This window comes from Cyprinus carpio, chromosome A10, assembly GCF_018340385.1.
Source record: "Cyprinus carpio isolate SPL01 chromosome A10, ASM1834038v1, whole genome shotgun sequence".
Classification (NCBI taxonomy): domain Eukaryota; kingdom Metazoa; phylum Chordata; class Actinopteri; order Cypriniformes; family Cyprinidae; genus Cyprinus; species Cyprinus carpio.
In genome coordinates, this window is record NC_056581.1 from 276,990 (window position 1) to 295,282 (window position 18,293).

An 18,293-nucleotide genomic window follows, 5' to 3' on the forward strand; every position below is an offset into this window, starting at 1 on the left:
ATGATCTGTGTAATATCTCACTTTGTTGTGGCATTACCTGATCTGTCATTATTTAGTTACTTTGAAGTAAAAAAGCAGAAAGCAAAGCTTCTTTAAGAATATCAGATTTTTCTCTGTCATATTTCGGGACTTACAGTTCCTTTGATTTTGATTATTGTTTCAGTACAAATGTATTTAATGAATGTGTTTTTAATGCAACAACAATTTATTAATGATTACATAAAAATCTTGAATATTTGCATCAAAGATTTCACATGTAATGCATGTGTGCAAACATATATAGTGAGGTCCAAATGTCTGAATTTTGGTATTCACAATAGAGATTTTGTATAAATTATTATATATAATATAATTTAACTTGGATATAACCTGAAGGTTTCAGGATTTTGAAACTTTTACGACAAACTTATCTAAATGCTAATAAATGATTGTGTTATAATATCATTTCTAATGAAAGAACTGTATGGACTTAAAAACTTTTCCCACTATTGGTCTTAGACTTTTTAAATATAAATATATATATATATATATATATATATATATATATATATATATACATTATAGTTTGTTGATTATTATTATCACTTTCTACCACAAAGCAAAACTTTTTCAAGATCTTTATAGCAACCTATTTATATATCTAGGGCATAATATTATTATGCCATCATTTTGACTTAACAAAACACCCTAATAAAATGCATTTTATGATATCGCACCAAAATGCGGTAGATCTAACATATAGTTAAATTCCCACATTACATAATTTAAAGCTTGCAGTGGCACACGTCTCTGTAGCTATACATGGTTAATTGCAGCCACTGTGCTGCTTTGCTGCATTTACTGATTTTTTGATGCAATTCACACAATGCCACAACCACACTTTCCATTACAAACCCTTTGTTAGGTTACAGTAACACTGACAATGACTTCTTCTTTATGGAATCTTTTGTGGTTGAATTTGATGAATCTGCTAAGACTCGGAATCGACTTGCTTCTCTTTCATGCGTGAAAACGAGGCCGTGAGGTTTTGTGTTAGCGTTTGCGTTTGAGGTTGCTTTTTAGTGAGTCAAAAAGCCGGTGGATGTGTTTTCTGATACTTCAGTCACATCAATTCTCATTATTGGTAATAATGGGAAAATTTATGTATAGAAAAAAATGAAGCAGAATGAAAATAAATAAAGCAAACTGTAATGCTGAGAGAGTGTACAGTTTTTCCTTCAGGCCTGGCTTTCGCTGACCACTACTGGTTATCAAAAACTTAGGACAGTCATATCATGATATATTAGTTTAAACTGAGCTTAAAATGGAAGAAATAGATCATTAGTTATGAGTTTGCATGGACATTATTACAATTAATTTAAAATGATTATGACGCCACACAATTTTTTTTTTAATTATTTATTATTTTTTTAACTTATGTATCAACAATGTTGCATTAAACAATTTCTCTGTTGTGTTCAGTTGTGCCTCCTTGCTTCGAGTCCTTGACTTGAGTGGTTTCATCTGGTTGGCATACAATCATCTTTAAGTGCCTTAAACATCAAGGAGTGGTCTTAAGTTATAGTAGAGGCTGAATGTTATTGCAAAAGACTTGACCGCTTCCTCTTTCTGCGTGAACTAGTTTCTCAGTGGCGCATGTCTTTTGTCTTTTAACTTCTTACACGAGTTAGAGTTTCAAATATACATAGACATACACATACATGTGTTAGTGTAATTTACTTTGTAAGAAAATATTTGCTTAACAAGGTGAGGAAGAAAAAATTAAATGTATGTTTCTGATTATCTTTAAAACCTTTTTCAAACTCTATTTTGTATACATACACAATGTGGCTACATATAAATGTAAAAAAAAAAAAAAAAAAAGTGGCATGTATATATAAACACCTGAGTGTGCATTGGTATGGTAGATAGTCTTTGTCTGATTCATTTTATTCAGCACTCTCGCTCTTCCATTTGTGTTATTTCATAGTTTAATGTTTTAGAAAATGTGGAAAACTTTAATAACAAAGAATGGGTAGTTACACCATGAAAAAAAAAAAAAAAACCTTTACAACAAGATTCATTATTTAACAGTAGTTAATTGTATTAGTTAACATGAACTAAGCATGAACAATACTTCTACAGCATTTATTAATTTTAATTAATGTTAATTCAAATCAAAAGTTGTGCTTGTTAACATTAGTTAATGCACTGTGAACTAACATGAACAATGATCAATGAATAACTGTATTTTCGTTAACTAACATTATCGAAGATTAATAAATAATACTGTAAGAAATGTGTTATTCATTGTTAATGAATACATTAACTAATGTTAACAAATGACACCTTATTGTAAAGTGTTACCAAAGCTTGTAATTTTTAAGTTTCTTTATGAACATTGACATTCTGAATATAAAAATCACTTTACTTTTTGTGTATCATTAACAGTTCTCACCAAAAAAAAAATAATAGTAATAATATATATACTGTATATATATATATATATATATATATATATATATATATATATATATACACATATGTTGACATGTTAACATCGACAGTGAGTCGTCCAAAACTTCAGAAGTGTCCGTTGGATTATTTTCTGTTGTCTGTCTTTTTTTTTTCTTTTATGACTAGTACCACAATGTTCTGGAGTGTTCCAGAAACTTCTAGAATATTAGAGAATATTCAGGAATGTTAGATCACTAAACTGAATGTTCTAGAATATTTCCATCCTTGCAAATGTCTTGCATGTCTTTAAAAAAACATGCAAAATTAGTACAAAAACTAATGTTTCATAATCAATGATAATTTACCAAAATATTAATGCTACGTGAAAATCAGTAGTATAATCAACACAACGGAATTACAGAAAAACCATTAAAAAATTGGAGTGAAGCAAATTTTCATTACACTGTGAAGGAACAGAAATGAAACGCTAAAGATAATGTTAAAAATAACAAGACGTTAGTAAACCGTGTCAGGTGTGAGTGAACAGAACAAACAAACAAACTAGTAAAACACAAAAAGAGTGATTGCTATAATATTTCACTTCTTTGAAAATGTATTAAATTTACAGTATAATGTACTGGCTAATTACTGTGGTCGGGCACAACATTCATTCATAATGCAACACAGTCTATTACGATAACTGGTTTATTTCCTATTTGGGTTTATGTATATGTTTTTTTTTTTCTTTTTTTAAGATTAACTGTTAGATGCCTGTGTTTCCTGTCATAGCTATGCAAAGATTTGATTTCAAAAACAGTATCATAGCTACTAAACTACATATTGTTATGATTTTAAATCTGTATTTAACCTAAGAACGATCTCAAAGTAAAAAAAAAGGGGTGCTTCTGTGGTGGCTGTGCTTTAAAATTAAATTATTATAATCTTAATTCAAGTGATGAAGGACTCTGAAAGTCTGACAGTAATCAGTAAAGGTTAACCCTGCCTGATTTACATGCTTGAAGATGATTAACAGTTGATTCAGAAAAGTAATCAATAGTTGAGGGTTTGTTTGAAGCATCTTCACATTGTCTTTTTCAGGTTGTTAGCAGTCCTCTAAGCTGTGGCAGACGGTTGAGCAGATATGGCAGACAAGGTGCAGGTGCTGCCGTACTTCTTCGGCAACATCACGCGAGAGGACGCGGAGGAGTACCTGCGGCAGGGAGGATCAGGGGACGGCCTGTACCTGCTCCGCCAGAGCCGCAGCTTCCTCGGCGGATACGCTCTGTCCGTGGCCTACGGCCGCCAGTTCTACCACTACACCATCGAGAGAGAGATGAACGACACCTACGCCATCGCCGGTGGCAAATCTCACAGAACCCCCATAGATGTGATCGACTACCACTCGCAGGAGTCCGACGGGCTCGTCTGCCTGCTGAAGAGGCCCTTCAACCGGCCCCGGGGCACCGAGCCTAAAGTCGGGCCCTTTGAAGACCTGAAAGAGCAGCTCATCAGGCAGTATGTCAAACAAACGTGGAATTTGCAGGTTGGTGTCTGTTTAAAATTTAAAACATTTGGTAACCCTTTATTCTTTAGACATTCTGGTATCTGTTAGTCACTTTGCAATACTTTTAACGACTGTCTGCTTAATATCTGCTAACACTTTATTCCGATGGCCCTTCTACACACATTCTGCTGAGTATAAGTAACTTTACAAGTCAGCTTATTCTGTTAACCCTAACCTAACAGTCTAATAATACTCTAATGAGATCTAGTTGAGATGTAGTTGCAAAGTTAGCAGAATGTCTAAAGTGGACCATCAAAACGAAGAATAACCCTTTATCTAATAGCTCAGAGGTTGCTCTTTCGTAGCTCAGAAAACTATAATATTTGCAACACACTTTTATGGTGATTCATAACTTTTTGGCAAATTTTTATGAATTTGTACAATCACTTTTATTTTACATTTTCATACAGTACAATCTGTTTGCGCTCCCTTGACAGTTAGATTTAGGTGGCTCTTCACACACGCTTTATTTCTAAATACATTTTTGTATAAATCGGATTGTACAAAGTGATACAAATTTGCCAACATGTAAAATAGTTACATTTTCTCTTGAGTTTGGTGTTTGAGTCATTAGTCATGCTCAGAATGAGACAATTCTTGCAATAGAGTATTGAGCTCATGTATTCACTATTTATTTACAGTTTCTTTCTCTTATTGGGCATGAAACAACTTTATTTGGCTGAAGTTTCAAATCCTTCTTACGTTTCCAGTTATTTCCCTCCTATCACCATCCTCATTGTGGTACACTATAAAAATAGATTTTTCAAACAAACATTACTGGAGTATGTTTCACAAGAAAATACTATTTCAGTCTTTCTACTTCAGAATTTCATGTTTAGTTCAATGTGTGCTTTGTAATGAATTTACAGTGAAAATTGCATTTTGCACGTTGAATATACCACTTCAGTCAAAAGTATGTGAGATTACGAGAATAAAAGAAGATGTGAACATTTCACTTGTTGCAACAGTCTTCACACGTTTTGTTTTTGTGGAATCAGCTTTTGAACATGTACTTCAATTGTGAATGCATTTATTTAATCACCCTATGCTGCGTTAAAAAAAAAAAGTCAGCTCAATTGCACATTTTTTGGTGTAAGCCAGGAGCCGTTTATCAGCTGTGTTTGTGGTGTGGCAGGGCTCGGCTCTGGAGCAGGCTATCATCAGCCAGAGGCCTCAGCTGGAGAAACTCATCGCCACTACAGCTCATGAGAAGATGCCGTGGTTCCATGGCAAGATCGAGCGTGAGGACTCGGAGCAGCGGCTGCTCAGGAGCTCAAATGTCAACGGCAAATTCCTGTGAGTCTCATTCACTCTTTGGACTTACTATGCAAGTCCAAAAAAAAAAAAAAAAAAAAAAAAAAGAGAGAGAGAGAGAGAGAGAAATGGACTTGGCCTATTTTATTTTCTCCTTTTAAGAATCACCCAGAATACATTCTATATTAGCTACAGTGCATAATCTAGAGTTACACTACCATTCAAAAGTTTAGGGTCAGTGGGATTTATTTATTTCAAGAAATTACACTTTTATTCCGAAAGGATGCATTCAATTGATAAAAAGTAACAGTAAACACTTACTTTGTTACGATTTTTTTTTTTTTTAATAAATGCTTCTTTTGAACTTTCAAAATCAAAGAAAAATATTGGGCAGCACAGCTGTTTTCTACAGAGCCCTGCACATGGCATGCAGGAAAAAAATTGATTTGTGCTAGATTTACAGTACTATTTTGTTCCCTCGATGTAGGGTGAAGTCAGCTAAAATGGGCCTTGCTTTGGTAAATGATTTATAATACCGTCAAATAAGCTATGCATGAGATCTAATGATATTTTTATTAATTAGCATGGGTCTCTTAAATATGTATATATTTTTTAAATGTCAAAAAGTATAATTGTTTTAAAATTATTTGTAGAGTTAGCATATTAGCAGGTACCTTCTTGAGCCAAGGCACAACATTCAAGTAAAATGGAATGGAAGAAAGTTGACTGAATATTTCATTAAACAGTGCAATTAAAAATGAACTGATCGTGTTGTATAGATGTGAGTTTCTGTGCATTGGTGTCTTTTGTATGCATGTACACTACCAGTCAAAAGTTTCTGAACAGTAAGATTTTAATGTTTTTTTTTTTTTTTTTTTTTTTTAAAGAAGTCTCTTCTGCTCAGCAAGCCTGCATTTATTTAAAAAAAAAAAAGTGAGAAAAAACAGTAAAATTTTGAAATATTTTACTATTAAATATCGACTCCTAGCTTTTGTGTATAATAGTGTATAACTGTCAAGCTGTATAGTGTATAATGCTACAAAAGCTTTTTGTTTCATATAAATGCTGATCTTTGGATCTTTCTATTCATCAAAGAATCCTGACAAAATGTACTCAACTGAATAAAAAAAAGTTTATTGAACAGCAAATCAGAATATTAGAATGATTTCTGAAGAATCATGTGACTAGAGTAATGATGCAGAAAATTCAGCTTTGATCACAGGAATAAATTACTGTACATTTTAACATACAGTATATTCAAATAGAAAACATTTATTTTAAATAGCAAAAATATTTCAACATTTAAAAAATCAAAAATATCTGTGTTCAAAAACTTTTGACTGGTAGTTTATGTGTACGTATTTTTCATTTTTAAAGACTAGATTTTGTATGCACATATATCTCGGCCTATAAACCTATTTTCACCCTCAATTTCTGTGTAAAAATGTGTGTGTATGCAGCCTATTTTAGCTGAAAATTGTGGCCCATTTTAGCTTAACCAGCCATTTCTACCTAAAATGAAGTTTTTTTTTTAAATGAAACTTTTTTATTTGAAAGAGCATGTCAAAACTTTGTTCATAAACCTTGTTTTTGTTGGTAAGCATATGTAGAATTGCTTTAGTAGCCTTATTGGTGATGAATGAAAATTACTATGTCAGACTCACTTACCTTACAATTTCTCTGACAAGCTTAATGTAACACTCTGCCCTGCCTGCCTTAAGAAACTCAGACCAATCAAAATTATTGTTTACATGTCAACAAGTGTTGAAGCAACAATGCAAGATCAGTTATTGTGACTGAATATAAACATTTTAAGAGATATGACGCTACAACCTTATTTGGCCTATTTTAACTGATAGCCCATTTTAGCTGACTTCACCCTACTAAAACATGCACATGATTATTTCGTTCCCTCGATTTATAAATTGTGCGCACAATTCCCCAATTCATTCCCTCAGTGTACTAAAACGTGCACACGATTACTATTTCGTTCCCTCGATTTATAAATTGTGCGCACAATTAACTAATTCATACCCTCGATTTGCTAAAACATGCACACGATTTATAAATAGAGAGAACGAATTAGTAAATTGTGTGCACGATTTAGCAAATTGAGGGAACAAAATAGTAATTAATAGTAATAATCACGATTAATCGGATCCAAAATAAAAGTTTTTGTTTACATAAGATATGTGTGTGTGTCGTTTATACTTATTATGTATTTATAAATACACACACATACAGCATATATTTAGAAAATATTTAACTGTATTCATATAATTTATATCATATATAAATATATTTAAAATATAAACATAACATATTTTTCTGAAATATATACATGCATGTGTGTGTATTTATATATACATTATAAATATACACAGCACGCACACATATATTATGTAAACAAAAATGTTTATTTTGGATGTGATTAATCGTTTGACGGCACTATTTAAATTCTAACATACTCGTTCGCATGTACTCAAATGATTTCTTAATAGTGCCTTGATTAAGATTTCACATAACAGTTTTATTCAAATTTGAATCCCAAAACTGTTGTGAAGGAGTTACTGCTTAAAAACTCCCCAAGGAAGAGATGGCAGGATGAGGCATGTGACAGGGCTGTGGACTGTAGCGCCACTGCTCTGAAGTGAAAGAAGCGAGGCAGCGTGTGGTTTCCGCTGTGACAGCGTTTGAGAGGACTTCCTGAAGTGACCGAAGACGCAGTGTGGAGGCGGAAAACAAGAGCAGGGCTGGGTGGGGGTGGTGTGTGCTTGCTTTAAATAGAGCACTTGCCACCATCTTAAAACACACGTACTGTATGTGACAGTCTACAGAAAAATGGAAAAAGAAGAAAGTTTGTTTACAAGACAAATGTGGCTTTATTTACATAAGAATCGTGTCATTAGCTTCCAATTTCCTAGTTTTTACTAAAGCTTTGTTTTTTATAGTTGCATTTTGATTAAACGTTGGTTTAACAACTACATCCACACTGAATCTCAATACAGAATCTCGTCCGTTTCTCTCCTCCAGCTCCATCTAGTGTTGATTTGTGTAGAGTATACTGTACTCAGGGGTCAGTTTGCAAGAGCCTCTGTAAATGGCTGTGGATTGTTCTCTGTCCTCTATCACTCTCTTTCCTCCTGACAGAATTAGACAAAGAGAAAACAATGGCAGAAACGTCTCCTTTGCGCTGTGTCTCCTGCATAATAACCAAGTCATGCACTATCGTATCGACAAGGACAAGGCTGGCAAACTCTCCATTCCTGATGGGAAGAAGTTCGACACACTTTGGCAGGTAAAGCAATCCTGTCAAACCTGGCTTCAGAGCAGATGATGAGCAGACTTCAGAGTCTACAGTAATCATACATACATACAAATATGCATTAAAGTGATCAGAGGTGACAGTAAAAAACATGCATAATGTTACAAAAGATTGTATTTGAAATCAATTCAGTTCTTTTGAACTTTTTATTCATGAAAGAATCCTGAAATAAATAACTAGCAGCAAGAAAAAACTAAGCAAACTAAGTTTTTACATTGTTAATAATAACAGAGCACTAAATCATCATATTATAATGATTTCTGAAGATCATGTGACACTGAAGACTGAAGGAATGATGCTGAAAATTCAGCTGCGCATCACAGGAATAAATTATAGTTTAACATATATTTTAAAAAATAACATTTATTTTAAATTGCAATAATATTTCACAATTTTACAGTAAAAATTAAGATAGTAATTAAAATATTAAAAATCATTATGTTTCCAAACGTTTGAGAACTACTGTATATATAGAAAATAAAGACCTCAGATAATTAGCAAAAAGTGATTTATTATTTTTCAGGCGTGTCTATTGCATATGTTATGACACACAGTCCTAAAGAGAATCTTTAGTTGTTCTGAATGTGGTGACCAACAGGACAAACGCCACATTGTATTTTGATTTCCTGGTTGAATGGCTGCGCATGATGCATGGCATCAAAGGTTTAGCAGGTAAATGCTACAGCTAGGCCATTAAATAGTCCTCAGACACATCTCTCACATTGTGTTTAGGAGAAGCTCTGCATGGTTCGAATGAGGTGGGTGTGCATTGAAAGTGTATGTTAATGTAGAAATAGTTTGATATCTGGTGCGTCACAACTTTACAGTCTAGCTTTTCAAAGGCGTGCTCTTTTGGAGTATGTAAAGATGTCGTGCTTTAAGTTATAGAAACACAGCATCCTGTATAAAGCTGTACAGTATGTTCATAACAGATGTATATTCTGTTCAGATGAAGAAACTGTACACATAACAGTACATTAATGGTAGTTTATCGACCGTTGGTGAAAAACAAAGTATTCTGTGTAACAGGCCTCAGCTTGAGAAGTGTGACCACAATAATACTCTGTGATACTGTGAGGATGTCCAGCATCTGACTTTGATGTGCACTGTTTTGTGTTTTATAGCTGGTAGAACATTATTCGTACAAGCCTGATGGCCTGCTCCGAGTGCTAACCGAGACCTGCCCGAGACCGTCACATAATTCAGAGGTAAGCACAGTCACATCTCTAACCAAACGCAGCAGTGAGAATGTGATCTGATATATGAGCTGGCTTTAAAGAAAAGTGCACAGATTTACAAATTTAAGGAAATTAAGCTGTTCATAAAACTTAGTGTATGTGTGATAAAGTAAAGAAGTGGTTCTCAACCGGTGGGTGTGACCCAAAAATATTGTCCCAGACAACAGGGAAACACAATGCTAAATGCAATGAGAAAAAAGAACTAACCATAGCGTTTACAGGCATGGTGATGGGAAAATACAAGACAAGAAACTTTGCATTCATTCATGAAAATTTGGCTTTCCTCAAAAAAAAAAAAAAAAACTTTGCTTTTGATTAAAAAGAAACCAAAAGTTCCCTTGAGAAAAACTGTGTTGCTTGCAAAAAGTTTGGATTCCCCCAAGAAACTTTGCATTTGCTCACAAGGAACAGAAACTTCCCGATCGCTCACGAAAGTTTTGCATTACGAAACCTTGCATTCCCTCACAAACAACACAAAGCTTTTACAAGCAACTGCAAGCACACTGAAATATAATTTTTTTCCCACCACCGTGTCCTGTTAGGGTCTCTGTATCATCTGGCTTAGGACAGCAAAATAAATGAAAGCATATTACATTTTCTCATCCTCAAAAACCTTTAAAAAATGATTCAGATTATGAATGATTAAGTTAAAGACGTTATCCAAAATGGTATGTTTTCTGCTTATTGAGAAAATTACACACTTTTTTAAATGCAAAGAATAGATTCCAACATTTGATTTTAAGCACATTTAGCCAATTCTGCTCCTGCGTTGGGTCACCGCTTGACGCTCAGAATAAAAAAAGCCTGCTGAGAACCACTGAACTAAACCATGTAGCACAAGGGCCACTATCACAAATGCTATCATGTCAATGTTGCCGAATGTACACTGAATTTGCAGAGCTAATTACTGAAGACAGTATAACACAATATTAATAGGTCACGGATGTATAGCATTAAACATTAGCATCAAATAGTGTAGGATAAAAATAACCTAATGCTCTTTAAAATTGTGGTTTCTAGCAAGGTGCCACAGGTGGGATTCTCTCCAGAATCAAATCATACTCCTTCCCCAAACCTGGCCAAAAAAAGGTGCACTAATACGCCCCTCTCCTCCTCCCTATCCCCCACTGGCAGTGGTAGGACACCCGCCTTGCTTGCGTGTGGTTTTTGCTTCTAACTTCGCCTGTGGGACGCCTGACCCCCTCTCTGATCTCTTCCTCATGCACTGCCCTGTACATCACATCACCAACTCCTCACATTCATATAGACACACAGATATAAAAGAATGGTTGTGCATTATTACCATCCATTTCACACAGTTTTAGCTATCCACCTTATTTGTAACATAAGTGCAGGCGCAGCTATTTTTACTTTGATTGTGCAAGGCTTCCGATGTCATTTGCTTCTAGTTATCTAAGCTCTACAAAAACTTGTATTTGTTATCATATTATTTTTAATTGATTATCTAAATCATGAACACTGGTTTGTAGGCAAATCGTTTTAACTTTTACTGCACTCTTTTATTCTTCTAGTTATTGACCAATAGCAGCCAATGAATCGGAAATCTTGCATATTCAAAGAAAATAGCTTACTTCTGCCTTGCAAAATAAGGTGGATAAAGGATGTAATTCAGAGCACATTTGCTTCAATTAATTTTTATTTTTGTAGTTAAAAGTTTTTATAATACTATCGTTTTTTAGCGTTTTTGAACTGGTCTTCAGGCTGATTTTAGCTGGGTTTCGGGAACTAAACCACCAGACCAGCTAGTACAGCTTAGACTGGTTTAAGATGTTTTTTCATCAAGGATTTGAAATCCTTAATTAATTTTCTTCAACAGTAAAACCAAAAGTGTACATTTATTTTTATTACGCCAAGTTGCACTGAGAAGGTTGGTTGCAGTATTTACTTGCAGTATAACTTTGCATGATATATTTTGGGTGGTTATTTGGCTCTTACATCCATCAGAGAGAGAGTACAATTAACAAAAACTAAGACTGGATTAGTCAGCATTTTTAAAATGATGCTACTTTTAAAGACACAAGTGTTTAAAAAATTGGGTTTTCAGAAAGAATGCATTACATTTTGAGAGAAAAGAATTTTACATTGTTGATATGAGCTCAGAGAATAGCTATTTACGCCCATCAAGCAACATGTGTGCTCACACTCATTAGAATTTTACAGCAGCTATTGCATTTTATCCAATGAGAAATTAGATCTATAACTATACATTTGATTAGATATAATTCAAATGCATTTGAATGCATTATAGTACTTCTGGCACAAATACGGTCCAAAAAGGAGGTAGCATAACTTTTTCTGCAGTCTTCTGGAATCAGTCTGCCGTACACTTTGTGTGAGAAGTGCTATTTAAATGACTCACAAATTGCTGCTTGTCGAATGTTTCTAATCAGTCATCAAATCAATCCGCTTGCATCTCAGGGTTTGAACAAAAGCAATAAATGGCTCTTTTTTTCACATTTTATTTGTGTTGATATCGTTTAGATGCTTTATCATCTTCTAACAGGGGCCATTATCCCAATCATACATCCACATTTTCATTCTCCTTCTCTATCACTCCTTTTTAATGATATAAATGACTTAATTATCAATCCTATCTGCAAGAGATCTCTTTTTTGTTGTTTATTTATACACTATGTGTTTGCTTTTGACCTTTTGAGAGAGAAGGTTCTCCTCTTCTTCATGGACACTGATCGTATCACGTATAATGCAGTATCTATGAATTGTCATTCATTTACCATTGAAACATCTCAGTAAATGTAATTATGTATTCGATTCTGATTTAAGGTGCCATGAAGAACACAGGAAAGTTTGGTTTGACCCTGTCCCTCTGTCCCATTGATGCATGCAGGCATTTCAGATGACATGCCTGTGTCCTATCAGCTTTTTCTATGCTAATCCATTTTATGTGATCTGTTCGATGCTAATTATTGTGTTCTGTGTTTATAGGCTCATATTGAAAATCCCTATAACTTTAGATCAAACATCAGAGGTGAACTTCCTAATCCTAATATCGTCAAAACGGGTTAGTTTTCCTAGTCTTGCTTCAACACACTACCACTTGTTAGTCTTTAAGACTAAAATCTTTCTCTTCTGACTAAACGCCGCACCATTGTTTTGACAGAGGCTTTGCCAATGGACACACTGGAGTTTGAAAGTCCATATGCAGATCCTGAAGAGCTGCGATCAACGACAGTGAAGCGGAGCGACCTGACTCTGGAGGATGGAGAGTTGGGCTCAGGCAACTTCGGCACTGTCCTGAGAGGAGTCTACCAGATGAAAAAGTTAGTCAACTAAGTTTACATAGAAACATCTCGTGTGGATATTTTAAACACTGAGTGCATAGAGCCCACCTTGTTGGCAGAGGCTATTTACAGTAACTCTGCCCATCAGTGTCTGCTTGTGATAGACAAAAGTGACAAAAGATGCCTTCAATACAACAGCAACAGTGGCGTAAGATATAAGACTTTTGCTGAACTCGTTCTTTTGCCTTTTCCCATCACATATCAGACCAGAAAAATGTTTATTTCCAAAAAAAATGAAGGAAGTTTTCAAAAAGTGGAAATAAAGTGCTTCACAGGTATTTAAAGTGTTTATTGGGTAGGTGTAGGGAGGGCTTTATTATCCCAATAAGGTGGCATCAATTTAATAATGTTAATAACAGTGATAACTTACACTCAATATGTTATTGATGCATACTGTTTTATAATGTAGTACAATACTGAGGTGCAAATATATGCCACTGTTTGCACTAAGAATAAACAGAATCTAACTACTATTTACACTTACTGCAAATAAAATACTGCTATTGTTACATAGTGTGAATAGAATCTGTCATTATTTGCACTTTGTGTAACTAGAATCCATTTCTGTTTTCACTTAGTGTAATTAGCATCTATCGCTAAGAAAATATGCACTTACTGAAAACAGCCAGTCTTTTTAAAATTTGTTATTTTAACAATATAAAACCTGTAAATGGCCAAAATAGTCCGAATTCAGTATCAGTCGATCAAACCTTTATGCAAGTCTTTTTTTCTCATTCTCAAAATAATTACATATTGTTGTTAGATTCTAAAAGGCTGAAATTGTTTAAAAAACTAACAAATCAATATTGTGTGAGCAGTATTTTGTGAAGCATGATGTGAAATGTGGTTTGGTCTGCTTCCTCATGTATTGCAGAAGTATTGAGTTTCCCACTGGTAATGATGCCATTCATGTGCACTCAACTCATAAATATGATTTCCGACATTTCACTGACAAAGTGTTCAGCATTCAGAATGGATCTTCTTTCATGTTTAATTCAGGACACAGAAGATTGTTGCTGTTAAGATCCTGAAGAATGATGATAATAACGCAGCGGTGAAGGAGGAGATGCTGCGAGAAGCGAACGTCATGCAGCAGCTGGATAACCCGTACATCGTTCGCATGATCGGCATCTGTGAAGCTGAGAGCCTCATGCTGGTCATGGAGCTCGCTGAGCTGGGGCCACTGCACAAGTTCCTCCAGAAGAACAAGTACGCCACGCTAGAAATACTTCAGAAGATAACAGAGCTGTGCTGAACTGTGCATTGATAAGCAATGTGCAGTTACCTTATTCACAAGATTCTATTAACATTGAGCAGCTACTAATGTCCAAATTGCACCATTAAAATACCATAAAGCATCATCATAAAGCATTCAATCTGTCTGCTATATTCCAAATTTTTCACGTGTGTTTTCAGACACATCTCTATGAAGAACATCACAGAGCTGGTTCATCAGGTCTCTATGGGAATGAAATATCTGGAAGAGCACAACTTTGTTCACAGAGATCTCGCAGCCAGGAACGTGCTTTTAGTCACTCAGCACTATGCCAAGATCAGCGACTTTGGACTCTCTAAAGCCCTGACAGAAGAAGAGAACTATTACAAGGTACAGTAACCAATAACTAATCAGGGCTTTTCCACGACTGATGCACACAGTGCCCTCCAGAAGTATTGGCCAAAGTACAGAATGTTTCATCACATTCATGTTTTACCACGCAAGCCGTTTTAGATCTACATACCCTCATTACAAAAGATTTACATTAGAAAAGTAGAGTCAGGGTCTAAGCACAGTGACTGATCCTTGTTCCCTGCTCCTGTAGGCCAAAGGTCATGGTAAATGGCCGCTGAAGTGGTACGCTCCCGAGTGCATGAACTACTTCAAGTTCTCATCTAAGAGTGACGTGTGGAGCTTTGGAGTCCTGATGTGGGAGGCATATTCATACGGACAGAAACCGTACAAGGTGTGAATCTGCATATTATGTTGACCGATGCTACTTCCAAACTATTTTGTGTTGTTAATCGGGATAGGAGATATATTGATTTTTTTAATATAACAATAAGCGAATTAAGCAACATTGTGAAATGGTGTGACTATCACAATGTTTTTAATGCATGAAAATAAATACAGTTCTTCTACAGTGGAAAACCTATATTATTGCTGTTTTAGTTTTGCATGGAAACTCTGCATTTGAACAAACCTTTTGGGTGTACTTGGATACAGTGGCTGTTTGGTGTGAAAATAAAATCACCCAAGTTTCCAACAGAGATCTGAACCTTCCATAAACGGACTTGAATTCATAGATATTAGCTAATGCTTTAGATATCATGAATGATATCAATGATAATTTTAAGCCTATAATTTTTAGAAAAGTTAATGTTCTTTTCTAAATGTAGTATTGTTCTTTTTTAATTAATTAGTATTCATAATACATTAAATACAGTTAGTTTATACAACATATATATATATATATATATATATATATATATATATATATATATATATATATATATAACATACATACATACATACAAAAAAAATACATATATACATATACATATATAACAATATATATATATATATAATGAATTTAACCTTGCAAATGTCTTCCAATTTCAAATATGCTCACTATAGCTACGTTCACACTGGGCTTTATTTGTTTTATTATAAATAATTTGCATTGTTATTAACCTCAATATCATTAAATAAACTATATGCAGTATGGTATGTGGGCTTATTAGAATGCCCTAAATATTGAGACGTATACCACATATTGAATATCATCTAAATCTCAAGCTGCACATTCATCCATTTGACCATCAGACTTGAGCTGGTGTTTGAAAGTCTTACTATAAGTGAGTATTTATTTCAGCAACGTTGCTGATGTTGGTATATTGTCTGTAGGGAATGAAAGGAAATGAAGTCATCCAAATGATCGAGAGTGGAGAGAGAATGTCCGCTCCAGCCGGCTGCCCGCCTGAGATGTACGACCTCATGAGGAAATGCTGGACATACAAGTATGTGAACACTCTCTAGATTAGACTTACTTGTCATAGAGCACGTTTATCTGATAAATGGCCTTTCATCAGCATTTATTTATTGATAATTCTGGACTATAATGCAAATGACTGAAGTTTCTGACTATTGTATTATCATTTTGAATGTTATAAAAATGTTTCATAGTAATGTATGATAAATATTACTACATTATAGTCATTATATCAGTGTTTAATCCTCAGTGTCATGAGATTTTTTTTAAATTTCATTATCATTGTGGATGTGCTTAGCATGTATTCCAAAGAGCTGAGTAAAAATGATCAATTCAGTTCAGTACATTGAAGAGTAACAACTGGTTGTGTTCTGTTTCTGCAGGCTGGAAGAGAGACCTGGATTTTCTGTAGTTGAACCCAGATTGAGGCATTACTATTACGACATTTCTCAGTGATGAGCTAACCAGAGCACATGCACAATTATACAGTATTTCTAATTAGATCATTTACAACAGTTTTAATCACTTAAAGCAATGACTTGTCTCAAGGTATGTGTACTTCCAAACTATTTTTGTTAGAAACTTGGTTGATTTTTCTTCTAAAAGTATGTTAATAACATCAGTGTTTTGTGTTTGAAGCCGAGTCAGTATTTCTTATTAATACACTTTAGATGTAACAGCAATACGGATCAGCTAAAGAATGTCCAGTCTAGAGCTAGACGTTATTCTCATTCTTTTCTCTCTCTTTCAGTTTTGTACACATCTACTGGGTTTTGTCTTTATCTAAGTGCCAATTTCTTTCTTTCTTCTTTTTTTTCAACATCGAGTGTATGGTTTAAAAGTTGTGTGTTCATAAACAGTTTTAACATTTCATTTTATATGTGGACAATGTAAGCATATATTTTGCATGTTATCTGTGGTAGTCTAAGAAAGGTCTTCACTGGCAATCTTTTAGGATTTGTTTTCTCCATGTTTCTGCTATCCAGTGTGAATTCATTGCATTCATTGTGATTTGTCAGCTTTATTCAGTGGCTCCAGACTTTGTACAAGCTTGATAACTGAACAGCATGGCATGACAGAATCTTGCTCCTCCTCAGTTTGATGATATTGATATATATGATACTGAGCAAACAGAATGTGTATGGCTGCCATACGATTGTCAAAAAATGCTTTAAAAATAAATAAATAGTTTTTAATAAAAAAAAAAAAAATATATATATATATATACAGAAATAAAAACCTCATTACAATCTCATTTGATTACGACACAATGGAATAAAATGGGTTTATCCTATGAAGTTAATCAGAGCATTTTCAGACCTCTGTAGTTCTTTGCTTTATTCCGAAATGGAAATTAAAATGTTTTAATGCTCTACACACAGAAAACTAAGGAACGCTGAACACGCAGATAACAAACGTAAATTAAATACTGTTTTGTTTTTTTGCATTGAGTTCCTACTGTGGAACCTATTTTTAATAAAGTAAATCTACACTGTTTTTTATACCTTAAGACATTATTATACCTCATATATATATCTCCCTTTTACTCTTAGATCAGTGATGATCACACACTGAAACTGACACATTCAGTTTAGACATGATGTAGCAGTGGATCATAAAAGGCAGATGGGTGTCTGGTGTGTTCAGTAAACCCACATGTTTGTTATCTGTGTGTTCAGCGTTCCTCAGTTTTATATGCCCACCTTTATTATTTTTGATGACAGACTTAATTCTACTTGCCACCATTGTTGTACAAATTTCTGAAGAGAATTTCTTTTCAGCTGCTCTATGCTGGAGGGATTGTGTTGTTTTCCAACAACATTAAAATATCTTTATTAACCCCTTTAAACTCATATTTAGCTTGTGTAATAAATTCAAAAGACATTTAAGTGCCTTCACTTATGGAAATTTCTATATTGAAAATGTTACAATGAATCAAAAACTACTAAAAATTATAATCAAAAACGTACCTGAGATCTCTAATCTGTTGAGATTGGAGACATCATTGATATCCATATCTAAAATATGAATATGATGACTGACAGAGCCTTCAAACAGTATGACTAGACTAAGGTTACATAAGATACATTATTGCCAAAAACTGGTTCGAGACAGTACCACACAGAGTCTTTAGCAGATACCAGACGACTTTACAATCTTAAAAGT

The 18,293-nt window shown here is 34.2% G+C and overlaps 1 protein-coding gene across 3 annotated transcripts in view; it reads left to right on the plus strand.

Moving 5' to 3' along the window:
- Positions 1 to 17,435, plus strand: part of LOC109064668 (tyrosine-protein kinase SYK) — a 24,839-nt gene extending 7,404 nt beyond the window's left edge. For 2 of the 3 annotated variants that reach the window (XM_042764579.1, XM_042764578.1), the window contains exons 2-13: positions 3,535 to 3,979; positions 5,136 to 5,296; positions 8,405 to 8,552; positions 9,704 to 9,787; positions 10,838 to 10,906; positions 12,785 to 12,860; positions 12,960 to 13,119; positions 14,140 to 14,349; positions 14,557 to 14,746; positions 14,961 to 15,101; positions 16,043 to 16,155; positions 16,511 to 17,435. In XM_042764579.1, the coding sequence (XP_042620513.1) occupies positions 3,578 to 3,979; positions 5,136 to 5,296; positions 8,405 to 8,552; positions 9,704 to 9,787; positions 10,838 to 10,906; positions 12,785 to 12,860; positions 12,960 to 13,119; positions 14,140 to 14,349; positions 14,557 to 14,746; positions 14,961 to 15,101; positions 16,043 to 16,155; positions 16,511 to 16,583 (1,827 nt within the window). In that variant the 5' untranslated portion in view covers positions 3,535 to 3,577 and the 3' untranslated portion in view covers positions 16,584 to 17,435. The remainder of the gene's footprint in view (positions 1 to 3,534; positions 3,980 to 5,135; positions 5,297 to 8,404; positions 8,553 to 9,703; positions 9,788 to 10,837; positions 10,907 to 12,784; positions 12,861 to 12,959; positions 13,120 to 14,139; positions 14,350 to 14,556; positions 14,747 to 14,960; positions 15,102 to 16,042; positions 16,156 to 16,510) is intronic. The other variant, XM_042764580.1, reaches the window with a different exon arrangement.
- The last annotated feature ends 858 nt before the right edge of the window (positions 17,436 to 18,293 follow it).